The 15,187-nt window shown below is 39.6% G+C and overlaps 1 protein-coding gene and 1 long non-coding RNA gene across 5 annotated transcripts in view; one reads left to right on the top strand and one right to left on the bottom strand.

Moving 5' to 3' along the window:
* Positions 1-10,367, top strand: part of LOC112564961 (MMS19 nucleotide excision repair protein homolog) — a 22,113-nt gene extending 11,746 nt beyond the window's left edge. For all 4 annotated transcript variants that reach the window (XM_025240139.1, XM_025240138.1, XM_025240137.1 and 1 more), the window contains 9 exons: positions 190-292; positions 708-770; positions 1,022-1,145; positions 1,324-1,490; positions 1,878-2,064; positions 2,292-2,374; positions 4,492-4,659; positions 4,959-5,119; positions 5,618-10,367. In XM_025240139.1, coding sequence (XP_025095924.1) covers positions 190-292; positions 708-770; positions 1,022-1,145; positions 1,324-1,490; positions 1,878-2,064; positions 2,292-2,374; positions 4,492-4,659; positions 4,959-5,119; positions 5,618-5,630 — 1,069 coding nt within the window. In that variant the 3' untranslated portion in view covers positions 5,631-10,367. The remainder of the gene's footprint in view (positions 1-189; positions 293-707; positions 771-1,021; positions 1,146-1,323; positions 1,491-1,877; positions 2,065-2,291; positions 2,375-4,491; positions 4,660-4,958; positions 5,120-5,617) is intronic.
* LOC112564964 lies at positions 10,157-15,187 on the bottom strand. The gene is made up of 2 exons (XR_003099304.1): positions 12,269-15,187; positions 10,157-12,098 (listed from the first exon to the last, which is right to left on the bottom strand). It is a non-coding gene; the product is annotated as an uncharacterized LOC112564964 (long non-coding RNA).

Raw genomic sequence — 15,187 nt, 5'->3', positions numbered from 1 at the left:
CCAAAGAATCATTCTTGATATATATTGATGTGCTGTCTGTCATTTAAAAGAGATCATATGCTGAAAGCTAAATGGTGTCTCTCCAGTTTTCTTTCAAACGATTTTGTTGTCTCTAGTCTAAGCATCATAGGAAAGCATGATGTTAAGTTTAAAAACAGGTAACCATAATAATATTTAGCTATGTTTTAGTGTCCAGCAGCACCTTTCTGCAGATGTATATGGTCTTGTGACCAGCAGCATGCCTATGCTAACAGAACTTGGTGGTGGTCCTTGTGGTGATGTAATTGCAAAGGTCAGTGTAAAAGCAAGATTGTGACAAACCTTAATGTACGCTCACTCCCTTATACTGTTTTTGTTTGAGCACCTTCTGCATGCTTCATGCCTCCCTTAAAGGTGTGAAGCCCATGCTGAAAACCCTCAAGGATTGAGAATTTTTATGAGGTATGGTAGGACCAGTCTTTCAGGCTGTATCTTGACAATGGGGCTTTGCTTGCTGAGTTAAGCAAGAGTGTTAGTCAACACATCAAGATATCCCGCTCATGCTCACCACTTATCACATCTTTATTGCCTTTCCATGTTTGTAAAATTATTTCTTCAAGTCTCACAATTACAATGTTGCTACTTATTTGTCAGAACTATTTTCCTGTCAGCAGTTTTAAACCCAACAATTTATACAGCATATTCAAATAATATTTTGGTACTTGCAGTTGCCCTGGCAGGAATCACGACTAATTCAGCTAATTTTTGCAATTATTCCCAGCCTTCATCAGGTTTGTATTTTTATAACATTTACGCAAGGAGAAAAATGACATTACTAAATCATAAAGTCAGTGATGGTATCTTTTATTTTTTTTTTAAATGTAAAGCAAGTCGTTAATGTTATGGTTAAATCATTTTGCTATTAGCACTTCATCATTGTGGCTGAGGACAGTTCCTTTGACAAAGTTTTGTAGATGTAACTGCAATGATTGTGATGCTGTTCGCTGGCCTTCTGTGAAACATGAAATTTCATGGACTTCAGGATGAATCTTGGACACAGCAGCTGTTATTATGGCTGCCTGGAATGGCTCTTTATAGTGTGGATGTATACACACGTCTCCAGGCCTGCAAGTGTGAGGCTGCAGTTGTCAACATGATGCTAGCAGGTGAGAGGGGAGAAAAAAGTTGTTAATGGTACTGAAAACAGGCATTGTCTATGCAGCAAAAGTATATTAGTTTTGAAACAGCCTTTTTCTTACAAGTTTACTTTAAAATAGTAATAGCCAGTATCTAAAATATTGAAAATTTGAATCATCAGTGATAAATTCATTATTTTTTGTGCAGGACCAATCTTGGATGGGTTGTTGATAAGCCTGCAGAATAAGATTAGTTCCTGTCTTGATAAAGGATCGTTAAGTCATCTTCGTTCTGCTTCACTGACTCTTCTTACTTGGCTAACTAAAGCAGTGGTTGTCAGAGGCCACAAGTCAGCTTTTGATCTGACAGAAGTGGTGAGTTGTTTATATTAGTAATCACACTGTTTTAATTTTGGCAGTAAAATCAGATGGTCAGATGGCACCTACACCACTGCATTTAGTGCAAATTTAGTATTCTCCAGCAAGGCCAACCTGTGTCCCCTGGTCATGGTAGTGAACAAACATTTTCTCTGGAGGAAAATTTAAAGGTCAAATGACAGCATTATATAATAAAAGAGTACTAATTTAGTTGCATTTAGAATTAATATGGTAAACACCCAAAAACCATAATACTAGCATTTGATTATGCTTGCAATTGTGATAATGAGTGTTCCAGAGTGTATATAATACATCAAATGGGTCTGAAGTAGCTGTATGTGATTAAACATTTGTTCCACCCCCTCCCCCCTTTTTTTGTTCCAGCTTTTGTCTGCGCTTCAAGATAAATACTTGGCTTTGCAAGCAGCAGAGAGTTTCAACATAATTCTTGCTCCCTTTGATGATGTTCTGTGTACAGCTGTGCAAGCAAATGTCATTCCTACCTATCAGCAGAGATTTGTGGTACAGACACTACCAAAGCTGGTTGTAGGCTTCCATGATGCTTTGCCTGGTGAGTAAAATCTGACCATGTCAGCATTGACGAGAACATTTTAAATGCAAATGACAAAAGTGTAGTTACGCCAAAGAATTAGCATCCTCTTTAAGTGCCACACTGATAGGCTGGATTGGGGAGATGTGTAACCAGAGGTTAGGCTAAGCATTGTTACAGCAACTTCGCAAAAGTCCGCTCCAGCTTTGTTTCCCTTGTCTGTCACTTTATATTTTTATATTCAACAGATAACAAGGAATACTATCTAATGGCAGTAGCTGGAATGCTGATGAACATCCCACACCAAGTTATGACGACAGAGCTTCCTGAGGTTAGGACAAACATCGCCTGTTTAATGGATTTTTTTTCCTGCCTTTTTCTGTTTTAGTGTAGCACTCTAGTAGTGTACTGAATTATGTCTTGGTAGGCGTCAAACGGCGCCCAGGACTGTCCCTTTCTCATGCCGGCTGTGTTGGTAATAGCCAACCTTGAACTGCCCACCCGCGGCTACTGGCAACTGAACGTATTGTTAAAAAGTTGCCTGAGCCACTTGGGGAAATAATGACCAGAGAGGGCGGAATGGGTTTGTCTAGCAGCGCCACGTGGGCTGAGAAAGGCCGTGACGAAACCGTGGGAAAGTGGGTGGATGGTTCTGGAACGCTCGACAGTAGAGAGGATAAGTAGTGTAGCTTTACAGTTGAGAGAGGCTTTTTTGATTGGGAAGTGAGAGTGGAGAGACAGCAGGCCAGCCGCCGAGTGAAACTGAATAAAATCTACAGTATGCGGCAATTTCGATCCTTTGTTGTTTTCTTGTACAACTAGCCCACTCCTACGTATCCACCAGGGACTGTTGTGTTAGTTACATTAGCTTTTAGGTGCTTTGGAGTTGGAAGAGCCTAAATCAGTCTCGTTGTTACATCTTTTGTTGAAGTTTGATGTAAATTGAGCTGGAAACAGACCATAACTTTTATGATTTTTTTTTCTTTGTTTAATATTTAGGAATAAGAAAGTGAAAAATAAAACATTGAATACCTTTTTGGGAGGTACAAACGTAACAAACTCCTCCATATGTAAGTCTGCGGTTATTGTGGCTTTGAAGAAATTAAAAGAACAATTGACACGTAAATTTATAATGCTAAATTTTTGAATCACTGATTTAAAAAAAAAAAATTTCAAAGATTGAATGTCCTTGTTCATTGTACTGCTTGATCCGGAAATTGACACATGGCTGCAGAGTAACTTCCCCTTCTGATTTGAATGTCGCCATTTGCACTGGCATCGTCATTCTCTGACCGCGTGGAGAAAGCAGACTTGCTTTAAAATCAGTGACTTATAGATGAAAAATATATATTTTTTTGGCTGTGGTTTCAAGAAGTGCAGAACAACAAAGCCAAGTAAAAATGGGATCTTTCCCGCAAGGTAAATATGGGTACATATATAAATTTGTACTATAGTTACACGGAGAGCAGTATTCTCCTATTGTCACAAAATCAGTGACAACATATATAGCTTTTTTCCCTCCAATTCTACTATTTTCTGTGGTATTCCATAGTGATGTAAAGGAGTGCATTCGAATACTTTTGTATTTTGGACTGATAGAAGTATACAGTGTTCCCTCGTTTATGGCGGCTGGTCTTGGAACCTATCCCCCGCGATAAAAGAATTTCCACGAATTAGTGACATACATGCAATAATAATATATACATGTAAAACAATATCACGTTAGTGTAAAGTAATATATTAATCATGGTATTAATACAGTACAATAACACTTAAGTGTAAAAAAATTATACAACACAAATAAAACAAAAAAACTGATGAGAACTGGCTGCTAGATGGGAGATACCAATCATGGCTCGTCGCTTACGCATAGCAATGGATTTCTCATACAGTTAATTATTTTTTTCGTCTGACTATTCACAAAATTACCATGATATTTTAATAGAAATACTAATATAGCCAAATTTTTCCTCTTTTTCCTGATGAAATATCTATGGTATTTTGTAGAACGATAATTCCTAGCGCGGAAGTATCGATCGATACTTCACTCAAAAAAACCGCGAAGTAGTGAATCCGCGATAGATGAACCGCGAAGTAGCGAGGGAACACTGTACATTGATTAATCCTGGAAGTTCCGAAATATGCTTGTGATATCAGTTCGTGGGCTGGATAAGTGAAGTTTATCCTGGAAAAAGGAAAAAGTCATGCAAAGTCAGTGTTTTGTTTTTATCATGGTACAAATAATGTTAGAGCACACACTCCATGTACTTCTTTAAAAAGTAATTCTTTGTTGATAATGCTTTTTCATTTTTTTTCCCAACTACTTTTTTGAGTCTTGTAGTTCTCAACCAAATGTTAATACATTTCTTACAGTTGAGTCCTTTTCACTTTTGTTATTTTTACCCCATGCATTAACAAAGTTAAAGGTTTCGTATAAAATGTATGCAGGTGATGCCCCTTTTGGTTTCTTCCCTGAAAGGAGGAAAATGTGAGTTGCATAAGCAAGCATTGGCTGCTATCAGTTTGGGGATTCAGCACATGCCAGAGCTTCTGACAGCATATCTGTCTGACATTTTGAATGACTGTCTACGACTAGCTGTCTCTGGAGGCAACATGGTATGCACAAAACTTGTTACTATTGTTGCTATGTAACCTAGCAAAATGAGTAACATATTAAATTATATTTTGATTCTGTGGTAATTAGTAAATATCTGCAATACATGGAGGAGTCTAAAAAATAAGACTAAAACTGTCATGTAGGGGAAAGGGTGGAACACAACAAATTCATACAACAAGAATAAGACATGCAAATCATTTGTTGCAGTTTGCATGCATATTAGCAAATCATTTGTAAAGGCATCATACTATATTAAGCATACTATTGTGTTTAATTTCCAAGTTTCCTCAATCTTCAGAAGCTTCGTATCCTTGCACTCAAGTGCTTACAGCAAGTGTCCAGTCTACCTAACGTGGCATTGCAGCCTTACAAGTCTGAAGTCTTGAAAGGTGTAAAACCAGCTCTAGATGACCGTAAAAGATTGGTACGGAGGGAAGCTATGGCTGTAAGAAGCATATGGTAAGCTTGCGTCCCTGGCTTGTATTACCCATAGCATTTATAGTAATTGTGTTTTGGTCTATACTGGTAAATACTTGTGATTAGGTTTTATGCCATAACAGATCATATTTGTATTGAAGTTATTATGTATATCTAGCACGTGTATAAGATTGTCACAGGACAAGAGGCCATACAAAATTGCAGATATTGTAGCCAGTCTTCTGACCACACTGTAAATTAGAAATACCCTTATATATTTGTGTATGGGCATTTATCTCAGTTGCTCTTTGGGTTCTCTATATTTTTTTTTATTCATCATTGGTAATGTTTGTCCTTCCACATTTTATATGCTGTTCTTCTGTCACTCGTATATTGCCCATGTCTCATTTTTGTTCTTAAGTGCTAAGAGCATGCTATACCAATTTTGTATTCATTATTATTATTAACACAAAACTGTGTTAGGTGCTAAGAGCTTGATATAAAAATGTGTTTATTATTATTAAAACAATTCTGTGTTAGGTGTCTGCTGTGATCATATGGAAGAAGGTCATCAGATTTCTGGCAGTTAAGCAAGCAACTTCGGAAAACTTGAACAATGCTGTTCTGAATGACTGCTAAGGTCTTGCACCTGGCCTTCATCCTCGAGACCAGGGACCTTGAGGAATTTGTTAGATGACCCAGAGAAGAACACACTTCATGAGGTTGTTCTGCAAGTAGAATTCAGCCAGCTACCTAAAGGCAAGGGTGTAACTTCACGAATCTTTCATTGCCCTCTCTTGAGAAAGGTGTGCATGATAGTATGGCAGTATATCTTTTACAGTGCGCTTAGTTTAAAGCATAGGCATGCACATTTAAACTATGTGAATTAGTAATTAGTCATGTAAGGTCTTAGCAGGATATGATATGATGTATCGTTATTTTGACCTTGAATATCCTCTACATTATGAGATATTGTGCCACTTGACACATTTTTTCCTGGTTGTTAGACACACTGTGTGCAAAATGTTAGGGGTTCCACACCCACACACCCTAATTAAGCTTTTGTAGCTTTTTCCCATGGTAGTTAGCTGCATCTTTTTTTTTCTTTTTTTTTATTTGAGGAGGAGCGATAGATTATATAATCTCCTGAAATGTAAGCAATAAACACTTACCCAGTCAACTCACACAAAAGCCAAATGATTCTTGCCTTTTTTTTTTATACAGTAGCTTTTAAATGTCTAAGATTTGATCAAATCTTAATGATCAAAGGGTAGAGATGCCTGACAGTTTTGCCATAAATTGTTGTCTTAATTCTTTTTAAGTTTCTCATATATATTTATAAATATAGCCTGTTAAGGTTGTATTAAATTTGTTACATCAGTACACCATTGAGTGTCTTCTCATAAAGGCAATCATAAGAGTATGAAAAAGTCCACAAATTTCTCAGTAAAATATTAAAATCTCGCATATATTTGACTTTCAAAGGGACCACACAAACTACCCTGTAAAAAGCGCTCACTGATCCCACAAATCAACTATTTTGCTCATAGCTTAGTAACTGAGTAACGTTTGTTCATTAGTAACTACTAAATATTTTTTAAAAACCCTCATTAAAATGTTTAGATATGTGTAAAGAAAAACTTGCTGTGTCACATGTCAATATAAAGTTAAAAGCTTTTGAAGTAAGCAAGCTTGCTAAAACAAGAAACTGAAAAGGCAAGAAAAGAAAAATTGAAAGTCTGGTTACCACTAAACTACTAAATTTTTTAATGCCCTTTAAAATCAACAAGAAACATCAAAGAATAAACCACTTAACAGTTATGCATGAGACTTAGCGAAAGGTGATCTTTCACGCAACACAGTTCCGTAATCACATCGGGGTCACCAAAATTGTCATGGCACAGATGGTGAAAACAACACTCACCAGACAAAAGCGCACTCAACAGTTTAAGAAAGCTTATAACTCCTCTCTTTGCTTTTTCGGCTGTCTTCTAATGCATGTATAAAAATACACCTTGTAGACAAAACTATACCCAAGTATTTGTATACACTCACAATTTTTACAGAAAAGTTACCAAATAACCATTTATCTTTACAAGGTATAAAACCACTATTACGAAAAATCAAGACATTTGATTTTTCAAGGTTAACAGCAAGGTTTGAGCACTGAAAAAGAATGTTCAACTGGTTCTGCTGTCCAATGATTGTATCTGAAACAATGGCAACATCATCAGCAAAAAAGTAAAATAAATGCCTCAAAAAGTTCTGGGGTTAACTGGACACCATGTTTCCCATACTCATTTATGTCCTTTGTTAGTTCATTTATAAACAAAGTAAATAATACAGGGCTACAAATTTCACCTTGTTTAAGGCCACGGGGGCATTCAATATAATCAGCTTTGCACCAGCTTGCACTCTAGCCTTTACATTATTGTTGTCACGACCACGTCACACACTGACGGGGTTCCTTTTCAATAACTCTATGGAACATGGCTTTAAGGTTCCGTGGAATCGTTCCACACACCCGTTGGTTTGTGCGTGATAAGGAGTAGAATGCAGTGTTAGTATTGATAATGGCTGCATAATCTCTTCCATTAACTGGGAGGTGAATTGTGATCCCCTGTCGGTTTTAGGATCTGCTGTGAAAACTCTACTCTGCTAAAGATGGTCAACAGAGTTTCCGCTACGGTGATGGTGTCGATTTTAGAATGTAGAGAGGTCAGTCAGGGTCAAAATATGCGTATGTCTTCCTCTGATGGATGATGGAGAGATCCGACTAGGTCTACCTCGACCTGATGAAATGGTTCTTCGATGGTGGGTACCTTCACCCTGGGTACTGGCGGGACTCTCCCTGATGCTGTTGTCCTTTGGCAAATGTCGCATGTTCTGCAATATTCCTGGGTGTCTCTCTCACTTTCGGCCATTAAAATTGGTTTCTAATGCGTCTCAAGGTTGTACGGCTTCCCATGTGTCCTGATAAAGGGTTGTCATGGCTGAGTCTCATAACCGTCAAGCGCAGTCCTTCAGGGACATCAATTTGCTGGACTTGTTCGCTCCCTTGTTTATATAGACGATGGAGTATTCCTTTTCTATAGCAGAAGGATTCTAAGCCACCCCGAGAAGTGAGCTGCTGGTCGGCCATGGTTCTCGCAGTGGCCAAGGATGGATCGTTTCTCTGGAGCTATATTAACTTGGATTTTGTTAAATTCCATTGAACAGGTGGACTGTTCAGGGGCTGCAGTTGCTGATCATCTAGCTTAGACTGGACTCTGGTAGTGACTGCGCCTGCTGAGACCAGACCCTTGTCGGGTAGGTTGAAGGTGACACGGCGGGCCCTTTTTACGTTCCCAATTATAAGGTCCGCTACAGGATCTTTAATTACGCAGCACGTTAAGACTCCAGTATAAAAAGGTGTCTCGACTCGAACATTTGTTAGAGGGAAGACTTCAGTCTTTCCTCCAAAGGTAATGCAGGATTGCGTCCTATGCAGATAATCGTCAGGATGAACTAAGGATTCCCGGACGCCTGCTATGGTTGCCCCGGAGTCCCGTAGCACACAAACATATTGTCCTCTCACTTTTCCCGGGTACAAGTGGAGATGTCCAAGCTTCTCCTCGTTGGAAGCTGAACACGTGATGGCGGCATTGGCGGGGGATGGTTTACTATTCTCACCGGAGCCGTCACTGATGTTACTTCTCTGCTGGTTTTCAGGACATTCTCGGGCAATATATCCGTAGCTGCAACAGTGTAAACAATGGCGTGGAGGTATGTCGGTATGTCCTGGATTCTTCCCTTCAGGACGATGAGCTGAGGAGAGAGGTTTCTTTTGGGTCGGCCTAGGAGGTGGTGAAAAGGGCGGACTCCCCCGTGGTCTTTGACTTCTATAACTAGAAGAGCTTCGACGTCCAGAGAAATAGTGAGTATTGGATTGCCTTCGGTCCTGTCGAGCTTTCGTGGGTGGAGACGAAGGTGGTATGCTCCATCCCACATTGGCAAACATGGAATTCTCGGCTCGCCTAGCTAGCGATTTATGGGAGTGAGCTTCTCGGAAGTATGGCATGTTCAGCCACAGATCAAGTTCCTCTCACATAAAAATACTGATAGGTCCTTGGATACGCTTTGATGAAATTGTTCCCGTAGCAGTAAATCCCTAAGATGTTCAAAATCCTTTGGAATGCTTGAGAGTGAAATCTACCGGTCAGCCAGACTGGCTAGCCAAGTCAGGAATGCTGTCATGGACTCCTCGGCTTGGGGCCACACCATTCGAAATCTTTCCCGGTATCCTTCCTCCGTATATTGAAACTTTAGAAGCAACTCCCTTTTTAAATCTTCATATTGAACTGTTCCTTGTGCGCACAAAGTGTGATAAACGCTAAGGGCTTTCTCTTGCTGATTTGAGCTTGTCTTCAGCCATTATGTATTGTTCCACAACATACCAGCATGAGTCATTTATAATGGAAACTTATTTTTGTGTTTATTTACTGATAACTTGGAATTGAATAATATAATACTGATTGTCTACTTAGCCTGATGTCTGTGTCAAAGAGACACACGCAGACCACATTACACATTTATCAACAAATGTGACTGACAATGACATTCCAATATAATAACACCGCAATCGTTCATCGACCCTAATGTACATCCATATTTTCTAAGCATTATCAGCAGTGTTCCTTTAAAAAATCCTGTACAATGCAGCACATGTATCCATCACAATTTTCTGGATTGTGTTTCCCGGAATCCGAAAAAGGAAAGCTAGGTCTGCAAATGAATTGCCTGGGAAAAAAAAATCAGATCTTGTCTGTTCCTCTGTTATGCATTCACAAAAGTGTGATCCCACACAACATCCTGCCAGTTAAAACTGAACAGTTGGCAATAACAAATTATATAGCAACTACTATAAACAATCAACAGTGATGAATTTTGCACTTTTGTTTCTTTATGATTTTATTCACTGAAGCATTTTGCCAAATTAAAATCCTATATCGATCAATCAAGATCACCACCACAAAGACAAGTTGTAAAAACAATGCTCTAAAGTGGTATCATAAATGTGAATATTCACAGCAACTGCTATAATTTCCACCACACCATTTCCCCTTTAAGCTTATCCTTTCTCCTCTCTTAAATTTTCATTTCTTTGAACTGTTACTGCCAAGTGTGCTTCCTTCTAAGGTTCTTACTACTGATATATCTGAGATAAGCATTTAGTTTTCCACACTTTCTACCCTTCTGTACATATAACTAAACATTCTCGTCACCAACCCAAGCAGCAAAAAAAAAAAAATGCATACCTGAACCAAGGTAACGCAGGGTCACTGCCAGTCTTTCCTCTGCTTTTATACACTGTCTCATGGCCGTGTCTTGTCTGCAAATTGCAGGCTCGATTAAATAAATTAGTTCATTGAACTATTTGTATGATACACACCAGCATCGTCTGCATCAGCTGAACCACAGGTGGCTGCAGCAGGCAGATATGAGGAGGATGGCCAAAGCGATATACGACAAGGGGGCTCGAAATGGTGAAATCAGGTGCTGACTTGGCGGATAAGCCTGATCACCATATAGATAAAAGGGTGCACCATCATCATCATGACAGTGATTCTGCAATAAGGTCATTAAACCACTTTCTGTCGGGAGAAAAGTGTCATGTCTTCGCCCCTCTACAGGCCCAAACAAGTGGCCAATGATGCCATTTGGGAACATCACTGACTGAAATTTCAAGGCATGTTGTCTTTTATGTCCATTATACACCTCCTTTTGAAACAATCCAGGTCTTGTTATTGGCCTGAAAGTTCCATCTATAAAACCAATGCAATGGTCTAAAGGGGTTTTCTATACTTTCTTTCATTCCTATAATTTCTAACAGCAGATGATCCTTTTCTGTAAGTTCCTCTTCTTCTTCCCCTGATCTAAAATTAAAAGAAAAACAGTAAAGTGGATGATTTTATATTTTTTAACTCACACAAATACAGAAACACTCTTTGGACTTGTCCTGAGTACTTGTGGTTGTATGTTTTTATTCTTTATAAAGCACTGGCATACTGATTCAGATTAATTGTTCCCGTATATTTTGTTCAGTCATGACTGACTTTGCTTGCTGTATATTCTGGGTGCGCTTAAATTGTTCCATCAAAAGATTGGTTCTCTCTCGGACTCTCTAAGCCTCCAGTGTTGAAAATTTGTCAATCTGTAGTGCATAACTAAACATTCTCGTCACCAACCCAAGCAGCAAAAAAAAAATAAAAAATATGCATACCTGAACCAAGGTAACGCAGGGTCACTGCCAGTCTTTCCTCTGCTTTTATACACTGTCTCATGACCGTGTCTTGTCTGCAAATTGCAGGTTCAATTAAATAAATTAGTTCATTGAACGTGGAAGACGACATTCGCAAGAAGCGTCTGCACTCCCGTGAATCTTCCTTTAGCAGACACGAATATGCTCCTAATCGGTTCCTTCGAGCTACCCACTCCATCACCCACATCTTTTTTCCTTTCTTCTTCTCTCTCTCTCCGCTTCATGTAATATAACTATCGTAGTCACAGTTGCTTCTAAAAGTATCTCGTCGTCGATGTTGCCTGCCATATTGTTAACTTCCCACAATGCACTGTGCGGATGACGTCAGTTCGCAAGACACTTGTGTGCCCTTGCTACGTGGGAATAGGACGCATTGCGCTAAGCTGCCTCTGCGCGAGTTTTTTGTACAAGAGCATTGCAGCGTGGGAATAGGCCTTAAGACAGATAGAGAATTTGCTGTAAAAAAACTGTCGTTGGATGGTCTGGAGCTCTAGACAGATAATCAGAAGGTGTAATACATTAAAATTTCCCTTACACCAGGGGCAACCTAGTGGTAGTTCACCTCGCAAGAGGTATCCTTGCGTGGCATAGGTGTGTCCTATCTTTCAATTTTATGAAGGGTCTGAGGAAACACAACGCCTTCCAGAAGCGCCATGTTGGCTCTGCCACATGTTGTGCAAAAGCACCACTTCTACAGCGTGCATTGTATGCAGATAACTGCTGTAAAAATGAATTGCGAAGTGAGCACATTTTCTGCTTCACTTCGTCTTCTGAAAACAGGAAAACAAAAGATTATGAAAGCTGCTAATCTAATGTTATGTAGAATGTTTCGTGATGAAGTAGCTATTCGCGAGAATTTTTTTCTTATATTTCTGATATAAAATCCCTACCTGTTATTCCATTGCCCAGAGCACGAGCAATTTCAATGAAGGCATTTTTGGCCTTATCCCGGTTTACATAGTCCGCACTGGAAGTGTCGAACAGACACGGGTAGTTCTCCCACATTACAATCAAATCCATGCACCTCTGCTCCGTCCACATTGCCATTTTCTAATTTGGAGGTAAAAGGGAGCCTACTGTGTTCAAGCATTCCGATTGGCTACAGCCATGTAATGTAGGTCATGCTCTGCAAGAAAATAGAATCGCGTCCTATCCGTGAAAACCTTGATGGTAAGCCCCCACCCAGCCGTGTGCAAAACTCGGAAAGATCCTACCATGGCCTACTAACCCTGCCAAGTGCGGTACATTGCAGCGTGAGAATAGGCCTTATGTCTTGTAAGAACTACCTCCTCCCGCCTTGTAGTGTGGCACAAAGGTGGGCGGTCGGAAAGACAGGGAAGAGTGGCGAATAATTTATTTTGACTTAAGGTGTTCCAGTGGTCTTGCCATAAGGTCAGAATGTAGGTTGAAAATAAAGTTTTGCAGTTGGATGAGATAAGTGACTGTATTTTACCAGGGGACTGACATGCAGCCTTGGCAGCCTGGTCTGCTCGAACATTGCCTGGAATACCAGAATGGCCAGGAGCCCAAATAAAAACAATGTCCTTATTTCGTTGAGTAAGTGCTGCATGAATTTTATGAATCTGAAGCACAGGGGGGTGGTCAGAATCATTTGAAATGAGGGCTTGAAGTGCAGAAAGAGTCTGAAATTATCAAAACGTTGTGCTCCGAAGATTGGTGAGCATGCTGCAAGGTAAGCAAGATGGCATGGAGTTCCGCTGTGAAAATAGAACATTCGTCTGCCAGTCAGACTGAAACAACCCGTTGTGGTTGGCAGGACAGAACTACTGCCGCAGCGACTGGGCCACCACTTGGAATTTTGGAGCCATCTGTAAAAACTGAGCACAATTTAGGATAGTCAGAAATGAGTTCATGAACGTGTTGGAGGTAGATGGGGTCACTAGTGTCCCCTTTTTTGACTACCTATCTGCTTCTTTATCTCTGGCTAAGCCTTCTTCGTACCTCTCCTGCCTCTCAATACACCGCAGCACATAGTTCTTAAGGGCTTCTTCCTTCAGACCGAACAGTTCCCCCTCCCTTACATAGGAAGCTACCTCTCTAACCGGTTCTGCCATAATTAACTCATTGAAGACGGAAAAGCTAGAGGCAGTTTGACACACTGGTACGCATGATTTTTAACGTTTTTCAAAAAATTTTAAGAAAATAACTAAAAGAAGTAGAAGAATAATTCAAACTGTTAATGATAGATCAAAATGTGTAAAAAAGGAACAATCTTACCTGAAACTTGCATGAGAACTCACTTTATTGTAATCCATACAGAATTGGGTATATGAAGTGAAGTTTTTAAAAAGTTTTTTCGGGCACATGTTTACACAGGTTATGTCATCTAACAAGAAGTTAGGCTTTTAGGAACCACAGTTTGATGTTTCAAAACCAAGAAGAAATGCACACACATTGTTCTTGTCCATAGAAATTCAAAAATGATGCATTAAAATGGTGCCAGAATTCTGGAAATTCATGGCTGTAAAATTGTTGTTACAGTCGTGATGTAGATGTTGTAACGATTAGGCCCTGCAAAGTCTTGTAATCACAAAAATTAACAAAACAAATACTGTGCAAAGATCAGGAATATCAAAACAAATTATTTAACATTTTTTTATTATTTATATGAAAATCTATTACTTTCTAGATGTGATGTAAATACATAAACACTTGGTCAGATTGTTTACCCAGTACCACCCGAAGTAACCTGACTAAAAATAAAGTACTACAGCTGCATTTCCCTGAAGTGTAAGTACATTTAGACATCCCCCCTAACATCACATAGGCTGCCAGATGCATTGTGCAGCTGCACACTGAAGAGCCATAAGCAGTGTCATGGGGGAGGGCCACCTCTGTATTATCTCCTCCATCCAGAAGATGCACCTGCAACACTTGGGAAAAAATGTTAAAAGCATGTACACTTATTTACTCTGAGTTTCAGAGGTTAGAAATCCTTCACTGTATGGTAGATCTGCATGCAGGGATAGAGACAGAGGGGCTTCATACACTTTTTTGCACTCATAGGTAGTGCGCTTAGACCTAGCCCTCCGGAACTTGGCATCTGTACCTGCCTTAACTAGCTTTCTATAGCAAACAACACAATTTTTTCTAGTTTTAATGGGAGCAGTAATATGACCATCATAATTCACCTGTAAGCGAAGGTGATCCGGTGTCTGAGGAACTGCAGCTCCTGATCGTGCTGGCTGTTCCTCGTTACTTCTTCGATTTGGTATGGTCACCAGATCGTCACCTACAGAAGTAATAAATTCATCCAACTGCATACTTGGCTTACCAATTTGTTTCCTTACCTTTTGGTACAGTGAGCCTGTACCAAGGTGAGTGTCAGAAAGTGGAAAAACAGCTTTCTCCACCATTTCACTGTCTTCTTGTGGAATGGGTTGTAGGCAATCATCTGGTCACTGTGGTCAACCCCACCCATGTACTTGTTGTAGTCAACAATAGGTGTTGGCTTCTTCTTCTCATGAGTTCGAGTCTTCACATTGACCACCTGAGGCTTGTGTAGGGTGGTAAGGACATTCACATCCTTCTTGTCCACCCACCATAGTCATAAGTCATAAGTAGTTTATTCAATGGGCCATTGCCCTTTTTGAAGGGGGAGTAACATCAAAATAATACAATATTTCATACATCAGTACATGGTTGCGAAAAGAAGGAAAATACATTCATAATTGCTTATTTGCCTTCAATTGTAGATTTTCTAAACTGGAAGGCATGGAGGAGAAACAATGCCAGATTTTTAACAACTTTTTCATTTGATGAGGCTAGTAGCAAACTCATTTTAAATT

The sequence above is a fragment of the Pomacea canaliculata genome, linkage group LG5, assembly GCF_003073045.1.
Source record: "Pomacea canaliculata isolate SZHN2017 linkage group LG5, ASM307304v1, whole genome shotgun sequence".
Taxonomy (NCBI): Eukaryota; Metazoa; Mollusca; class Gastropoda; order Architaenioglossa; family Ampullariidae; genus Pomacea; species Pomacea canaliculata.
This window is presented reverse-complemented; position numbering and strand designations above follow the sequence as displayed.